General features: G+C 57.5%; 1 protein-coding gene across 1 annotated transcript in view; it reads right to left on the reverse strand.

The window, feature by feature from the left end:
- Positions 1-11,720: 11,720 nt before the first annotated feature.
- The window catches only part of FOXJ1 (forkhead box J1), a 4,962-nt gene continuing 3,120 nt past the window's right edge, over positions 11,721-13,562 (reverse strand). The window contains 2 exon segments of the mRNA XM_010856204.1: positions 11,721-13,371; positions 13,373-13,492. Of these exon segments, the coding sequence (XP_010854506.1) occupies positions 12,724-13,371; positions 13,373-13,492 (768 nt within the window). The 3' untranslated portion in view covers positions 11,721-12,723.

A 13,562-nucleotide genomic window follows, 5' to 3' on the forward strand; every position in this document is an offset into this window, starting at 1 on the left:
CACCTCCGCGCCCCCGCGCCCTGCAGCCTCGGGCGCGCCCGCGCGCTCCCGCAGCCTCGTGCCCCAGAGGCGAGGCTCTCTGGGGGCCGTGTTCCCTGAACGTGACTCAGCGCTTTCTCTGCGCCTCCGAGCGTCCCCATCCCGGGAGGCCTTGTGCTTGGGGGAGTGGAGACCCCAGCCGGATGGATCGACCCATGGCCTCCTTCTGCCTGCGGGCTGGGGCCTGGAATCACCCACACACAGGCCATCCTGCCAGGCAGGTGGATCATTGTGGGGAGGGAGCAGGTTAAATCGTTTGTTCATTAAGCCCAGGGTTCCTGTAGGCAAGGAGAGAGAGAGGGGTGCCTTCCTTAAGGGGCTCACAGCCTAGACAGGGTGCCCTTCTGCTGGCTTTTTAAAATTTATTTATTGTCTCCAGTTTTATTGAGAAGTGATTGACATACATCAATGCATAAGGTGTACAGCATGGTGGTTGAATTATATATACAGCGAATCCTTGAACAGCAAGCATGGGTTTGAACTATGGGAGTCCACCTGGATTTTTTTCAGTGAATATACACTAGGATAGAAGGCGATGGCACCCCACTCCAGTACTCTTTTGCCTGGAAAATCCCATGGACGGAGGATCCTGGTGGGCTGCAGTCCATGGGGTCACTAAGAGTCCGGCACAACTGAGCGACTTCACTCTCACTTTTCACTTTCATGCATTGGAGAAAGAAATGGCAACCCACTCCAGTGTTCTTGCCTGGAGAATCCCAGGGACCGGGAGCCTGGTGGGCTGTGGTCTATGGGGTCGCACAGAGTCCGACATGACTGAAGCGACTTAGCAGCAGCAGCAGCAGCAGTACACGATAGAACAGTGGATTGAAAGGGCCAGCTGTAAAGTTATATGGGAATTTTCCACTGCCCTAGGGTCAGTGCCTCTAACCCCTGCTGTTCAAAGGTCAACTGTATTGTGAAATGATTACCACAATAGGTTTAGTTGTCATCCATCATCTCAAATAGAATCCAAAGTAAAGAAAAAAAAAAATAGTTCTTGTGATGAGAACTTAGGATCTACTGGGTTAACAACTTTTCTGTCTATCACAAAGCATTGTTAACTGGAGTCCTCATGTTGTAAATTACATCTCTAGTTCTTGTTTATCTGATAACTGGAAGTTTGTACCATTTTAACCACCTTTCTCCAATTCCTCCTCGGCCCACCCCTGCTTCTGGTAATTACAAATATGATCTCTTTTTCTATGAGTTTGGTGGTTTTTCTAAATTCCATATGTAAATGAGCTCATTCATGACTTTTTCTTCTCTTTTCTTTTTTTGAACACACTGCTCAGGATGTGGGATCCTAATTCCCCAACCAGGGAACAAACCCATGTCCCCACTGCAGTGTGGAGTCCTAACCACTAGTCCACCAGGAAGTTCCCCCAGGGCACTCTTGGGACCCACTTGCTTTGTGGGTTTGGTCTTCTGCCGTGTGTGTGCCCACCGCTTCCATGGAAGGGTCCTCCCATCCCTCAGGTATTCATTGAATGAATGAATGAGCACAGAGACCAGTGATCAGCGTATGCAGTTCTCCATGTATACCACCTACGGGGCAACACACACAATCACACCTTTAACAGCGGCTTTTTTAATAAGGCCAAGGAGGAGGGGTGAGCTGGGAGGCAAGGCCCGGGGTCCCTGAGGACAAGGAGGGCTGACCCAGCCGTCTTTCCCCTGGCTCTCCACAGTCTGCCCAGCTCAGAGCGCTGGCTTCTGGCTCCAAGTCACTGAGAAATGGGGCATGCGCTCCCACCCCCTCCATCCGTTCCGCCATGCTCTGTTGAGCACACACCATGGGCCACTCCCAGCTCCTGGCAGGTGCCATGGAGAACCAGGCACTGCTTCTGCCTTCCTGGAGCTCCCCATCCAGCAGGAGAGGCCCGCAATGCCAACATGGTGAAATCAAGGGCACTGGAGGATGGTAATGAGTGGAGAGGTGGCAAAAGTCCAGATGGGTCCCCCAGCCAGTAGTGCCCAGGAGAAGCCAACCCCATCTGCACTGACATCCTCAGAGCCCTGTCCTCTCTGTGCCTCAGTTTCCTCTTCTGCAGGTGACACTGGAAGGCTCTCAACATTTCCTGCAGACTAAACATCTGTGCCTCTATGACTGAGAACCATTCCAGGTGCCCCCTCCCTCCTGCAAAGGGGGCAAACAGACCAGCATTGGCAGTGCCCCCGCCCCAAGCCTAGGCTTGCAGATTCTGGGGTCTGCCAGGGGCCCAGCCAGCTGATGTGGGTTCCTGGAGCTCAGCTCACGACCTTCCCCAACAAATGTAAACTCCAGGCAGCAGTCAGGAGCCCCTAGGTGGGCAGTCTGTGCTGGCAGCAGGGGAAGGGCATGAGCATCAGGCAGGAAGAGGACAGAACCCCCAGCCCCTGTCCTCTGAGCTTGAGTCATGCAACAGACTGCTGGGATGAAGCAGGAAGAGAGGTTGTGATGGAGGTCTTCTCCCAAACTGGGTTCTGGATTCACCAAATGAAATGGCTCAGGGTCACGAGTAGGCCTTAGGGGGTGGGCTTTCCAGAACTCTGGCTGGCTGGAGGCAGAGCGAGTGTCCAGAGACACTGCCCCAACCTTCCCAGCCTTTCCTTGATGATGCGGCCCTGCTGTCCTCGGTTGGGGTGACCGTATAGGAACCTCAATGTGTGTAACCAACTGCCTTCTCAAGCAGAGGTGCGGAAACGGTTGGGGTGAGTCTTACCAGCATGGTAGAGTTCTTCCAGCTCGGGGCCCACAGTTGGGGACTCTGAAAAGAGTTACCCAGGTGCAGGGGGAGAGTGGGAGGGTGTTTGCTCAGGGCAGAGGGCAGGGGTGGAAATAGCAATTCTGGGTAATACATCAGTGTGACTGATCACAGAGGAGGGGTAGGTGGGAAGTGAGTGGCGAGCAGGGGAAGATCTTGATGGTGTTTAGAGCCTTCTGTAGGTGAGGGAAGTCATTGCAGGGTTCTCAACCGATGAGTGACATGGCCAGAAGAGCACTTGACAAGAGTCCCGCTGGCCCCCTCTCCTCCCCAGCACTGAGCCAGCCAGCTGGGTGTCCCCTGCATGCCTTTGCCCACCTCCTCTCCTGCCTGTCTCTGTCCTGTCCTCTCTGCATCTTGCTGAATACCTGTGCTGACTCTTCTAGAATCAACTCAACATAGTCCAGTGAAAGATATGTCTTCTCTTCCCAAGCCCCATTCACATGAAAAAGATTTTTCTTTTAAATATTTATATTTTGTTTTGGCTGCACTGGATCTTTGTTGCTATGCGTGGGTCTTCTCTAGTTTCGGCAAGCAGGGGCTACCCTCTCATGGTAGCGTGTGGGTTTCTCGTTGCGGTGGCTTCTCTTGTTGCGGAGCACAGGCTCTAGGCGTGTGGGTCTCGATATTTGTGGTGCACGGGCCTAGTTGCCCTGCGGCATGTGGAGTCCTCCCAGGTCAGGGATTGAACCCATGTCCCCTGCGTTGGCAGGCTGGACTCTTAATTTAAGGACAACAGGGAAGTCCTGAAAAGGATTTAAAAAAACAAAAAACACCCTAGGACTCACCTAGTGGTCCAGTGGCTAAGCCTCTAGGCTTCCACTGCAGGGAGCTTGGCGTCGATCCCTGGTTGGGGAACTAAGATCCTTCATGCTGCATGGTTCAGACCAAAAACCAAAAATGCTTTCTACAAGGATGTTCATAGCCGCTTTAGTCACAATAGCCCCAAACTGGAAGCAGCCCAAACATCTATCAAGTAGAGAATGGATAAACAAATGGCTATAGTTGTCTGGTAGAATACTACTCAGCCGTGAAAAGGGACAAACTGCCGCTGCATGTGACAAGGTAGTTAAATTTCAAAATTGACATGTTGAGGGAAAGAAGCCAAACACAGAGTACAAAGTGTTTGATACCATCTGTAGGAAATTCTAGCGTAGGAAAACCTGACTTGTGGTGGTGGAAATCGAATGAGTGGTTGTTGCTTGGGGAGTGGGGGCAGGGGCAGGAGGGCTTGCCTGGGCCGTGCTCACACACTGGGGTGCCTTTCCAAAGCTGAGTCTCCTAGAACCATCCTTCGATACCCAGAAGCCTCTCAGCCATGCCTCAACTGTGAGCCTCACACTCTCTGTACCCCCAGCCTGACTCCCCCTTCCCTTCCCTTTCACGCTGCATTCCCCACTCAGGCAGCAGTGGCATCACCGCCCACCAGTCTCGAGGACACCGAGGGGCCTCTCACAGCGGCCTCCCAGCCCTGAGAAGACCACTCTGCCCGATCCTGGGAGTGAACCTGGAGAGTTACCCTGGCAAGACCACCCCGCTGCCCAACTCAGTGGGTCAGGAAATCTCCCTAAGACCAGGTCTTGCCCATAGTCATGTCCATGCAGACTCTGGTCCACAGGTGTAAGGAAACATTGACCAGGCAACCAGGTGATGCCTGACCAGGGTTTCTAGCACCTGGGACCGGGCGTCCTCCCTGCAGGTGGGAAATCCCCGCCCCGCCCCGAGTCCTGCCAGCTGGAGGCAGGAGACGTTGTGGGCCCGATACGTTCGTGGCAGAGTCTCAAGGAGGCCAAGGGGGGCTTCCCCATGTACCTGTTCCTCTCTGTTTATTTACTTAGTTATTTTGGCGGTGCTGGGTCTTAGTTGCCGGGATCTTTATTGCATGGGGCATGTGAACTTTTAGTCGCCGGGATGGATGTGGGATCTAGTTCCCTGACCAGGGATAGAACCCCGACCCCCTGCATTGGGAGCATGGAGTCTTACCCTCTGGACCACCAGGAAGTCCTTCCTGTTCCCTTTTTTTTTCTGTCTCCGGGTTCCTGAGTGCCCTACCGTGTCACTCCAGATTGCTCCTTCCTCCTTACACCCATTGCACTGTCCACTAGCTCGAGCCGGAGTCAAAGGCCCCCACAGTCCTCTCGTGCACCCCAGCACAGCCCCCTTCCCCCGCCCCCAACTCCCCACCCCACTCCCCACCATCACCATCTTCCCTCTTGAAGCAAGAGGCACTGCAGAGTGACTGCTCCGCTGGGCTGGGGCAGGGCTCACCCTTCCTTCCTCCTCCTGTTCCCACCAGAGGGGTCCATCCTTTGCTCTCCCAGCATCCCGTCCACCCAGCACCTGCAATCCACCCTCTCCCCCCGGGCTAGCCCCTTCTCTCCTGCAGGCACACGCAGGTCAGCTCATCTTAAAACAGCTTCCCTGTGTTCACCGCAGCTGACCCTCTCCTCCCTTCTGCCCTGTTCTGAGCTCTGAAGTTTGCTGCCTGCTCTCAGATTCTGGACTCTACCCCCATGGTGCTAATGAGATGCCCTGTGGGAGGCCAGGAGCCCTCCTGGGCAAACATTGGCTTCCTTCCGAGCCCACTCTGACCTGTTGACTCTCACTGCGGCTCCGTGGGGCGGCCGCCTCCAGGAACGGGAGTGTCTGTGTAGGTGTGTTTAGGGGGCCTGGAGCGGGCGGGGTGAGGTAAGAGGCTCCCTCCTGCCCCAAGGGTGGCCCTTCTCCAGGCTCGGTCCTCACCCTCTGCTCTCCTCTTTGATCCCTCTTCTGGAAGAGTCCATGAACCTGGGCTACAGCTTTTACCTTCGTGAGGTCCGGGGGAACTGTGCCTAAGTCTTGGCTCTATCTCCTTCCGGTTTGGAGCACCATACTGGTTAACGGACAGACTCCACTCTCTCCACTGAAGGACTTGGGGTGACCTCCCCAGGACAGGGCTAATGCCAGGGTCACCTCTTCCCTCTCCCAAATGGCTCTAGTTCATTTCCTAATTCACATGGTTACCCACGCCGTGTGAATTCCACAGGTGTCTGTCACTTTCCACCCCTTCAAACCATCCTTCATTTTCCCCGGGGGCGGGGGGAGTCGTTTTCATTGTGTAGCCACATCTTGGATTGTCATTCATACCTGTCTCTTCCCAAGTCCCTTTGGAGGTCACCATGGGTCATCTCGGAGAAGGCGATGGCACCCCACTCCAGTACTCTTGCCTGGAAAATCCCATGGATGGAGGAGCCTGGTAGGCTGCAGTCCATGGGGTCGCTAAGAGTCAAGACACGACTGAGCAACTTCCCTTTCACTTTTCACCTTCATGCATTGGAGAAGGAAATGGCAACCCACTCCAGTGTTCTTGCCTGGAGAATCCCAGGGACAGGGAAGCCTGGTGGGCTGCCGTCTATGGGGTCGCACAGAGTCGGACACGACTGAAGCGACTTAGCAGCAGCAGCAGCAGTGGGTCATCTATGTGGAGGGGTCTGGGAAGTGACTTGTCCTTCCGAGAAGAGCTTTCTGAGCTCAAGGATAACAGAGCCTATGAGCTGATCATTTGGGTGGGGGGCCAGGGTGGGGGTCGCCATCTCTTGTGGGCCAGTTGGTGATTTTCTTCCTCTTTGCTTAGGAGACCTTCAATGTCCCCCTCCCAACAGAACCCACAGGTGGAGTAGGGAGCCTAGGGAGGCCCGGGGAATGTGGCTGGGGGTTGAGTCCCGGCCTTCTGTGAGATCCTCCCGCCCCATGCCTCTCTCCAAAACTGGCCTTGAACTGGCGGACCCAAGCGCGCCCGGCCCTGTGGCACAGCGTTAGTGCAGGCCCAGCCTCCCAGGCAGTCTCTGCCAGGCCAGGCTTAATCGTTAGCCACACAGCAGGCACAGGGAACTCTCAGGCACCTCACAGAGCTCCCAACCTCAGCTTAGACTCTGGGTAGCTGGGCTCCATGGCCGTCAAGCTCAGTGGCCCATCCTGGTGCACCTCGGGGTGGGACCCGCAGGGACAGATGAGCTGGTCACCCCTCTGACCTGGTGACCTTGTAGCCAGGTGCAGACAGGTCAAAGGCCATCTACTGATCCTGTGGATTTGGGTGGGGTAATAAAGATGGGAGAGACGGGGCTCGAATGTCAGTTCCACCGCACCAGCCCTGCCGCTTGGGCCTCTGTGTCCTTATTCCCAGGGTCTCGGCCCCCAGGGAGCTGGGGACTGGAGGAGCAGATGAGAATGAGAAAGGCCCAGCCTCTCCCACCTCTCTCCATCCCTTCCCTCTGGTCCCTCGTCCGGTATCCCCTCCCCTCCCTCCTCACCTGGCTTGCACTGCCACACATCCCACTCGGCTTCAGCGGGCATCAGGGCCCCCCTCCTTCTTTTATTACGCCACCCAGACCCACAGGATCAGCAAAGGGCAGCATGGGGCTTTCCTCAAAGGCCCCCCAGGACAGAATGCTCTGCACCCCTGGGAGCATCAGGAAGCACCCTGGGCCCAGTGACCGTGACCGTGGCCCCGGTAGTGTTTACTGTCTGCGGTCACATCTTGTCGAAGCGACTTGGCTGTTTTTCTACCTTTTGTCCATCTGCTCAGCCAGCTCCTTCGTTCGTTCATTCTTTCCTTCGTGCATTCATTCCTTCAGTACTTCGGAAGCTGGTGCCTGTCCTTGATGCTGCAGATATAGGAATGCTTCAGGTTATCAGCCCGCAGGGGTCTACAGGCCCATGGACTCCTGAGAATGAAAACTCTCAGAGGCGGGGTCTGTATGCCACCCTGCCACATCCCTCGACCCCTGTCCGCGGTTCACTTTAGGCCAGTTGAAGGGAATGGGGTGCCTCTAGGGTTGGGGGCAGGGCTTGGTGCGCAGAGTCGGGGCAGGGGATGAGCCAGTGACAGAGCTGGTGGGTGGCTGGGTGAGGGGTGGAGAAAGATTGGCATCCTCTCAGCCTCAACTTAATTCCCTGGGCAAACAGCAGCACTGGGAGCGCTGCCGGCAATCCACCGTGGCTTCAAAGGGCCTTGGGGCCGTGGGCGGTGTGGGCCACGGGCAAGGCGCCAGGCTTCTCCACTTCCTGGAGCGCTTGCATTCCTGGGAGCTCAGCGAGCTGCTTCCTTCCAGGGGAAAGAGGGTCTGGGTCTTGGACCCTGCTGTCCTGCCCTCAGAGCGGCATCTGGGGGCCGGAGTAGGGGAGAGCCAGATCTGCAGCCCAGCCTCCTGGCTTGGTGAACGTGTACCCTGCCGCTCCCTGCCCTGCTATACTGTCCGGTTGGCTTCTGGGGGACAGTACCCTCCAGCTGGTCCCTGCCCTCCCGTGACACAGGGAAAATTCAGGCCCCAGCAAGCCAGTCACGATGCCTCCAACCTGACCCTACCTGGGAGCCTCGGAGTGGGCTGGACACAGGGGCCTCTGGAGGAAGGTGCCCCCCCGGGGCTTCAGGCACCTCCTTGGCTCCCACTGGCCCGTGCAGGCCCAGCCTGGGTGGCCTCCCAAAGGCCCCTCCCCGGTGCCACTGCCTCCCCTCCCTTGTCACCTGTGTTTTCCTCTTCACCTTCCAAGAATGTGTCAGCAGGACCCGGGGCCACTCTGCCACCCATTGTGAAAGCAGGCTTCTCTCCACATCCCCACCTCTGACAGGCCCAGGCCTGCCCCGCGGGGCCAACCCCCTGTCCCCTGCCGGGAGTCCAAATACACCTGTTTACCTTTGGGCCTCAGCCAGGGATGGGGACGGAAGCTCGCCTGACTCCTGACCAGTGGCCGCCACCGGCCCTCCCAGGCCTTCCTTCCACCCTCCACTCACTCTTCCTTCTGCAGGTCTGGGTGCCCAGAACACCTGGGTGGGGGAGGTGTGATGGCAGGAGACTGTGTCCTGCCCTGGGCCAGCTCTGCAGGAGGCCTGACCCATTTGCTCCAGGACAGCATGGGATCCCATCCTGGGGGCCTTCCAGACATCCCGAGAGTGATGGGAGCCAGGAGTGGCCGGTCCTGTGGAACGGGATGTGCTCTGGACAGAGGAGGAGGACCCCCAAAGCCTGAGCTCCTGCCCTTTCCCCCTTCATCACTTTCCTGGCTGGGGGATCCTTGGGGAAGGGAGGATGGGGAAAAGGTGGCAAGTTAGGAGACAGAAGGGTGGCCTCTTGCTTTGAGAAGGGACTGTTCCTAACACCTGAGAATGAAGTGGCTCAGGGCCTTCTTACCTCAAAAGTGGAGATCAGGGCTTCTCTGGAGGCTCAGTGGTATAGAATCTGCCTGCCAAGGCAGGAGACATGAGTTCGATGCCTAATTCAGGAGGAATCCACCTGCCAAAGAGCAGTTAAACCCATGTGCCATGACAATTGAGCCTGTGCTCTAGAGCCCCGGAGACTGCCTAGAGACGGTGATCCACAAGAGAAGCTACCGTAAGGAGAAGCCCGTGTACCACAGCTAGAGAGTAGCCCCTTCTCGTCACAACCAGAGAAAGCCCACACAACAGTGAAGACCCAGCACAACCAAAAAAGAGGTAGACATCAAAGGAAATGAGAAACCTGCTCAGAGAGCTTGGGTCACGGGCTCAAAGCCACACAGCTCAAAAGAGAAAGGACAACTCAGTGCGACGTGGGGTCCTGGATTTAGATGCTGGAATGGAGAGGAGCATTACCAGGCCAGCAAGATGTGATTACCAAGTCGATGTCAATTTCCTGATTGTGACGATGGTACTAGGGTTATCATGGAAGCATGTGCTTGTTCTAAGGAAATACACACTAAAGTATTTAGTAATAATGGAGCATCCTGTCTACAACTTAGTCAAAGGTGCAAAATATATTTTGATTGGGATTACATTGAACCTACAAATAAATCTGAAGTAAACGAACGTCATTTTTATTTTTTTAATTTAACAAATATTTTTATTTATTTGACTGCACCAGGTCTATCTGCGGCAAGTGGGGTCTACTTCCCTGACCAGGGATCGAACCTAGGTCCCCCTGCTTTGGGAGCACAGAGTCGTAGCCACTGGACCACCAGGGAAGTCCCGGAACATCTTTTTTAAAAAGCCACCCAGCTAAGGGTCAGGGCAGGAATGAATAGGAGGGACAGGATCGGATACTCATGCTTCCCACCCTTCACTCTTTCCTCCCCCTATCAGTGCGATGAAGCCCTGTGTTTGGCTGACTTCACAGCCCCCATCTCAGCTTTGGCTGCTCCTAGAAAGTGTCTTCGGAGAAGGCAATGGCACCCCACTCCAGTACTCTTGCCTGGAAAATCCCATGGACGGAGAAGCCTGGTAGGCTGCAGTCCATGGGGTCGCTAAGAGTCAAGACACGACTGAGCAACTTCCCTTTCACTTTTCACCTTCATGCATTGGAGAAGGAAATGGCAACCCACTCCAGTGTTCTTGCCTGGAGAATCCGTCTATGGGGTCACACAGAGTTGGACACGACTGAAGCGACTTAGCAGCAGCAGCAGCAGCAGAAAGTGTCTTTGGACCCTTAGAAGTACCGATGCCTGCCACCCCACCCTGCACCCCCCCACCCCGCCTCGCCAGAGACGTTTGTCCCAGGCACGGGGATTTTCAACTCCTGGTGGTTCTTCCTGGTGGTTTTTCCTGGCAGCCAGAGGCTCCTTCAGCCTTTCCTCACCTGCACCCTGACCTTGCCCCACTCCCCCAGGATGGGCCCAGGCAGAGGATGAAGAGGAAGGACAGTGACAGGCCCCCTCTGTCAATCCAGGCTGTAGCCCCTTTGGCGGGGGCTGGAGGCTGATCCTGGGGACCAGTGGAGAGCCTGGAGCCCCCCTGTTCCCCTAGTGCTGGGGAACGTGAGGAGGAAGGCTGGTGGCTGGTGGGGAGAGGGAGGGAGCCACTGCTGTGGGGGAGGGGGGCGTGTCTCAAGAGGGAAGACGGGGCAGCCTCCTCAGCGAGCTGTGGGAAGAGAGTGGGCTGGCTCCCGAGCTCAGTAAGGCCCCAGCCCGCTGGCCTCGCAGTGTGCGCACCCTTCTGAAATATTTGGAATAATTAGCAAGTGAAAGCAGCAAGTTAACCGGGGAATGCCAGGTTGGCCAGGAGCCAGCCTCGAGTGCAGGGAAAGAAAGGGGCTTGGGGGAAAAAGGGGTCCGTGGAGGCTGGGCAGGATTGTGTGGGACAGTGCCTCTGTTTGTGCCTGCCTGTGTGTGTGTGTGCGCGTGTGTGTGCTCACGCGTGCTGGGGGAAGGAGCTGTGCTGGCAGGGCTAGGTGGGGGCCGAGGGTGGGGAGTGATGGGTTCCAGGCAAAGCTGGGGCGAGAGGGTTGAAAGGTGCCTGCTGAGTGTCACCCATTTCCTGTGCCTCAGTTTCCCCATCAGAACTCTGGTAGGTTGGTTCCCCACAGGCTGGAACCTGACGGTGGGAGAGTAGGGTCTAGGCACCCTGTCTTTCATCTTCCCTGGTGGCCTTCCTCACCCTCAGTCTGCATTGGAGGGAAGGTGCCAGGTGGGGTGATTGCACCCGAGGGTGGGAAGTAGGGGCCCTGGGGCTGGGGCCCTCTGACCTCACACCCTGTCCCTCCAGAAAGGGACCGAGGAAGGGAGGAGCTGGAGACAGGCCCAGGAGAGGACTGAAGGCAAGCCTGGGCAGGCCCCCGTGGTGGGGGAGTTGGGGGTGGTGGGGGAGTTGGGGGACGTGAACCGAGCCCTGGGCAAGCCCGGCCTTTGTGAGTCCCCAGGGCCAGGGAGGGAGCTGCGCCTCCTTTGCTGCTGCCCGCTGGGGACTACAGGTACTGTCTCCACACTGCACAGGTACAGGCACTGGGGCCTGGCTGCAGGGGACCCCTCCCCAGGGCTGCCTCTCAGTCCTTGTCTCTGGGGACACAGAGGTCATGGGGAGGGCATCAGCTGGCACTCTGCAGGCCTTTGGTGCCCCCACCCCGTCTTCCTCCCAGCCCTTCCCCCTTGGCAGTGAAGCCCCCCAAAAAACTGGCCCCCACTTTCCCCCAAACAAATTTGCAAGCAGGTCCATTTTAAATTTTTTAAAAGCTTTATTTTTAAAAATGTTTTACTGTAAATAACTTTTCATGAAAAAGTTAAGTTGCCTCACGGGGCAGGAGGGTGGATGTGGGACACAGCCCAAGGGGCTCAGGGTGGAGCAAGGCACTCCCCTGCACAAGCACAGGCAGGGGGCTCGGGGTGATCCCCCGTTTCCTGGTCCCAGTGGTTCTAGCAAGCACCGCGTCCCTCCCGGTTAAGCCTCAGCTATAGCTACACTCACTAAATTAGTCTTTCTGTCCCCCCTTCCCTCTGCAGCTTGGCTGCTCCTGTCCCCAACCCTGCATAAAACCAACTCCCCGCTGCTCTCAGCCTCAAGTTGGGCTCAAAGATTAGGGATTTATACCTCTAGAGATGGGGCCAGAAGGCCCCAGAGGCCTTAGAAAATCTCCTGGCTCCACCCGGCACCCCGACCTCAGTTCAGTCTCCTCTCTCTGGCCCCCTTCCCCAGCTCCGCCCCACGTACTGCCGGCCTGGCCCCAGGGAAGCTCGGCCGGGAGAGGCCCCTATGGGGTTAATTTGCAGTCACCTAATTAGCACTTGTACCTGGGAACTTTCTCCGGATGGAGACCTGGGGAGGAGAGCCGGAGAGGGAGAAGTCTAGAGGCTGAGACGCTCTGGGGCGGACCCTGTACTGTGGCTTCCAGCCTGAGCAGGGACCCTCCAAGCTGCAGCTCTCAAAGTGAAGGGGCCCGAGTGTGTCCCTGGGGCCGGGAAGAAGTGGATCAATGAAACACTGTGTATGGGGGCTGGGGAGGGGAGGCAGCAATCCTGGTCCTAGGTCCCAGTTCTCAGCCACCTGGGCTGGAATCTGAGGACGGCCCGGGCTGCGGGCCCTGTGTCCTTGTGGGGTCAGCCTTGGGAGACCTGGCCCAGCCCCTGCCTGGGCAGTAGGGTTTCCATAGGCCTGCACTGGGGGGCAGTCTGGGCCCAGACGTGGGCGCTGTCCGGAGGGGGCGGGGCGGGGCCTGGTTTCTTACAAGAAGGCACCCACGCTGGCCCAGTCGTGCAGGTCGGTGGCCAGGGTGGCATCTCCGGCCTCAAAGAGGGGCTCCGGGGGGAGGCAGCTACTGCTGCTCTCATCCCAAGGGTGCTGCAGGAAGGACGTGGCCAGGAAGGTCTCGTCGAAGTCCAGGCTGTCGGCAGCCTGCTCCACTGAAGCCCCCCAGGTGGCTGGGCAGTCGATGTGGTGGCCGTGGACGGTGAGGTCCACGTCCCCGTGCGAGGCGGGGCTCATTGGTGGGCTCAGCTCCAGGGCCTCCAGCGAACCCAGCTCCCCACCCAGAGTGCCAGCGTCGAAGATGGCCTCCCAGTCAAAGTTGCCCTTGAGGGGTTCCAGCTCGCCCTGCTCCTCCTGGGTGAGCAGCAGGGTGCTGGGGGGCCGAGGGACCTTGGCCACCCGCTTGGGCAGCGGCTGTTTGCGCTTATGCCCGAGCCTGCCCTCACCTGCACCCCAGCCCGCCTCCCCGGTGGCCTCTTCGAACTCCCGCAGCAGCTGTTGGGCCTCAGTGTTCACGGTCAGCGGCCCGGCCCACGGGGTGGCGCTGGGCTCTTGCACGGCCTGGCGGGCGAAGGCTGGGTGGATGTGGACCGGGGGCAGCCGCCGCTTCTTGAAGGCCCCCGCCCAGCAGCCGCTCTGCGTACTGAGGGTCGATGCGCCAGAAGCCCCCCTTGCCAGGCTCGTCCTTCTCCCGAGGCACCTTGATGAAGCACTTGTTCAGGGACAAGTTGTGGCGGATGGAATTCTGGACACAGGGAGAGAGGAGAGGAGAGTGGGTGAGTGGGCAGGGTTGGAGATGGGGGGCACCCAGTGCC

Source organism: Bison bison, unplaced genomic scaffold, assembly GCF_000754665.1.
Source record: "Bison bison bison isolate TAMUID 2011002044 unplaced genomic scaffold, Bison_UMD1.0 scf7180017864371, whole genome shotgun sequence".
NCBI lineage: Eukaryota > Metazoa > Chordata > Mammalia > Artiodactyla > Bovidae > Bison > Bison bison.